The following is a 3,858-nucleotide window of genomic DNA, read 5'->3' on the forward strand; positions in this document are numbered from 1 at the left end:
CTATATTGCAGGTATATATAAATGTACGTGGAAGTTAAGATTAGAAATACTACTTACTTCAAAATATGACCAGATAAGAATAAGATATTTATAAGCCTATGGTCATGGCTTTAGAGCTGCAAGAAAGAAAAATATATTTTGAGTGCAGAGTTTCATTACTCTCATGCTTGCTTAACAGTTTCATGTCAATTCTCCCTTTCAAAACAAACATAAATTATTTATATGCTAAACATCCAGCGGCTGTAAACCTACCAGTTTCAGTATGTGATTGTCAGAGGGGGTTTTCCTAAAGGTCCACTCATTTTTAAGACGTTATCACACATCTGCATAAGCAGCTCTTCAATACAAACACACCTTCATTCTTCAACACACAAAACAGGTAAGATGGTATAAGATTTATTAATATTTTCTTTTACTAAGGCACATGACGTATAGAAATACTGAGGTACAAAAATGCAGTTTCCTGCATATGACATTTAAAACTTTGACAAAGATGAGCTACATCTCTTCTGCTCACCACATTCAGCTTTTAGCCATTCTTTTCTTTTGTACCAGTTCAACAAGCAACTTGTATCTTGCTATACACTCCTCCTGAAAGAAAACACAAAAGTGTTATTCAAAGGGTGACATTTTAGTATTGGGGGTTTTTTGTCTCGTTTTGGTGTTTGTTTGTTTTTTTTTTGGTCGTTGTTGGTTGAGTTTTGTTTTGAAGTCGCACACTGAATTTCAGAAGGAGGATCTACATCTAGTGAAGAGCAGATTAGAAAAATTAACTTGGCAGTTTATGTTTCTTAAGGGATAATTTATCTGTTTGAAGAGCACACAAACCCAAAAAACAGTTGCCTCGTACTTCCCAACAATGACTGCAAGGAGCAATTATTAAACAGCTGTATTGTAATATCTATTTAAAACAGTTCTCTGGTATAAGCCACGCTGCAAATGGGTTAAAACAAACCTTCATGGTCACTAACACAGCACCTACTGACACCAGGTACCACAGAACAGCTTCAGAGCCAGAGAAACACATAAATCCCTCCCCACCATGTTTCCTGCTCTCTCACACTGTGTTTGGCACAAATAAAACAAGGATTTTCTGCAGCTACAATGACTGAAGCAAGCAAAGCTACCACAACTATTAGGAAATCTAGCACAGACCAACTATATCAATGACAATGCTATGTTTAAAAGATTATACTTACAAAAAGAACATTAGATATATTACTGAACATTTAACACTTGCAGATGGATTATTTCTTTTGTTTGCTCACTGAGATGGGTTGAAAAAGGTATTGTGAAAGTGTAAGCAAAGCAGCTAACCAACATTTGGTTACTAACTTTGAATCAAAATTTGGTTTAAAATCTAATTTGTCCTGCAAAGGCAGAGGAGAGGTAGGTATTTTAAATGAAACAGGAGTTATCTCAACATTTTCTGTAATCGATCAAACAAACTGAAATAAATGAGAAAATATTTTAAATAAAGCAACAAACATGACAGTAACGCTGCTTAGGTTGCCTACAACTGGACTGATGGGCTAAGTAAAGGTCTCACCTTTCTGTATGGACCCTCAAGGTAATCATAAACTGGTAAAAAATATGTTTCTCCTCAATTTATACTGTAGTTCCAACAAAACTAGGCATACCTTGCTTTTTCCAGGAACACATTTTGCTATTTTATCCCAGCGATCTGATGTTCCCTTTGGATACTGCTGCAAGGCCATTTCAAGAAGTTTCTGTTGGTTTTGAGTCCACAGTTCTTCTGGGGCACGGCTTTTCTCTCTTCTTCTGATCTCATCATCACTCTCCTCCTCTTGGTCAGTGTTATCAAAATCTCTCTGACGTCTCCCTCTGCCCTTCTCTTCCAGTGCCAGCAGAGCCACTTCAGGTGCTTTGACAATTCTGCGTTTGCGGTGTCTGGTTTCACTTCCAATGGTCTCCTTTGGATCTGTCTGGACATCCATCTGCTCTCGTATATGATAGTAGTTCCCCTCCTCCTCCTCTTCCTCCTCCCTTTCTCGCTGGGTGATTATGTGATCTGGCAAATTCACGTTGACTTTGACATTTTTGGAATGGGCCAGCGTTTTAAGCTCGGAGAGCCTAATGGTACCTGTTAGAAGTACTGCTGTTACACTTCTGAGACAGTGAAACACCCCACCAAGCAAGCAGGGAACTGCCCACAAATTAAAGGTACATGGAATAGTGCAGAGTGGAGAAGAAGCTCTTCTGGACTGAGAGCTTAGAGAAAATGCTTATTGAGAAATCAAGGTGGTGAAGCAATGAACTTTGCCAACTGGGAGCTTATCTGATATATGGGAAGTGCTACTAAATTCCCACACTGATATAAACAAACAGAACAGCCTGAACAAGAGAACAAAACCCACAATAAACCAAGTAAGAAGGTCTGGGAGGATGTAACTAAAGGGAAGTGTTCCCTCAGAATACCCATCAGTTCTTCTCTTCGCTCAAAGTAAGGCAAGGTTGCAGAAGTCTCTCTGCAAAGCCGACCCTGAAAAACACAGCTATCACCCAAATACAGTGATTTTCATAAGCATTAGTGAGGATCTAATAGCACACACCTGGTGTATATGTAACAGAATCCTTCAGTTGTTTGGCTTTCATGGTAACCTGCAAGAAAACAAGAAAAATAAAGGACTATTGAAAAAATTACAGTATAGGGGCTATTGAAGAATTCATTATCAGCTTACTGCAAAATACCTGCATTGAAGATACATTAAATACAGTGAGGATGATGTCCTTTGGCTGGCTGTGCTCATACGTGGAGCCCAAACTGGCTAAAAGTAACCTTCTAGACTTTGTCCTTTCTAAAGCATTCCTGGCTGATTAAAATAATGTAAGTGATGCGACACATTTCTGTTACTATCACCATCCTACACCACCGCAGATATTAAAATTTTATTTTCTTTCCTTGTTAAAACCTGATTTTCCGACCTAAAAATACCACAAGGAGAAGGGGGAAAAAGGAAACTAATTAGTTATCTTCTATACATTAGTTTCTAAATACCAAACAAAAGAACCGACACAGGTCCAGATGATGAAGCATACAAATGGACAGGCATTCAGTCCTAAAATAAAATGTTTGACTACCAAAGATCAGCAAAGACACCTTCTAAATCCTGATACTTCAGGAAAAAAGTTTATCGCTGAGAATCCAAAGGATGGAAAGCTGTCTGCTTCAAACACTCCATGTATACTGAAATATCTGTCCTGGGAGAAAAGTAACACCAGATTTAGCATTTTCGTTTTTAAAGCAAAAAATTATTGTTTGTAAGTTTGTTCTGTTTGTAAGGAAACAAACAGGCTTTCCCCCCACCCAGAATGAGGAGCTTCCCTGTCCCAAATTTCTAGACCACACTTCAGATAACAAAGAAGACAGGCTTCATTTAAAATTAAGATCCTTTAAATTACTTAGTGTCTTTGTTGTATCAAGTGATCATAGAATTATAGAGTGGGTTGGGTTGGGTCGAAGGATCATCCAGTTCCAGCCCCTCTGACATGGGCAGAGACATCTTCCATGAGACCAGGTTGCTCAAACACTTCCAGGGATGGGCATCCACAGCTTCTCTGGACAACCTGTTCCAGTGCCTCACCACCCTCACACAGTAAAGAATCTATTCCTAATATCTAATCTAAACCTATTCTCTGTTTAAAGACATTCCCCCTTGTCCTGTCACTACAGGCCCTTTTAAAAAGTCCCTCTGGTAGCTCCCTTTAGGTACTGGAGCACCAAATTCAAGTACCACAAAAAAATCATCTTAAAATGTAGTATTCAAAGAATTATATAACTCTTTTTGGGGGCCCCTGGTGGTCTAGTGGTTAGGGTGCAGGACTCTCACCGCTGCG

At 38.9% G+C, this 3,858-nt stretch overlaps 1 protein-coding gene across 1 annotated transcript in view; it reads right to left on the reverse strand.

Annotated features, from left to right (window-relative positions):
* Positions 1–380: 380 nt before the first annotated feature.
* The window catches only part of DNAJC1 (DnaJ heat shock protein family (Hsp40) member C1), a 108,048-nt gene continuing 104,570 nt past the window's right edge, over positions 381–3,858 (reverse strand). The window contains exons 10-12 of the mRNA XM_017817062.1: positions 2,574–2,622; positions 1,641–2,104; positions 381–591 (exon numbers count right to left, since the gene is read on the reverse strand). Of these exons, the coding sequence (XP_017672551.1) occupies positions 523–591; positions 1,641–2,104; positions 2,574–2,622 (582 nt within the window). The 3' untranslated portion in view covers positions 381–522. The remainder of the gene's footprint in view (positions 592–1,640; positions 2,105–2,573; positions 2,623–3,858) is intronic.

This window comes from Lepidothrix coronata, unplaced genomic scaffold (genome assembly GCF_001604755.1).
Source record: "Lepidothrix coronata isolate B3197 unplaced genomic scaffold, Lepidothrix_coronata-1.0 Scaffold59, whole genome shotgun sequence".
In the NCBI taxonomy this organism is placed as follows: Eukaryota; Metazoa; Chordata; class Aves; order Passeriformes; family Pipridae; genus Lepidothrix; species Lepidothrix coronata.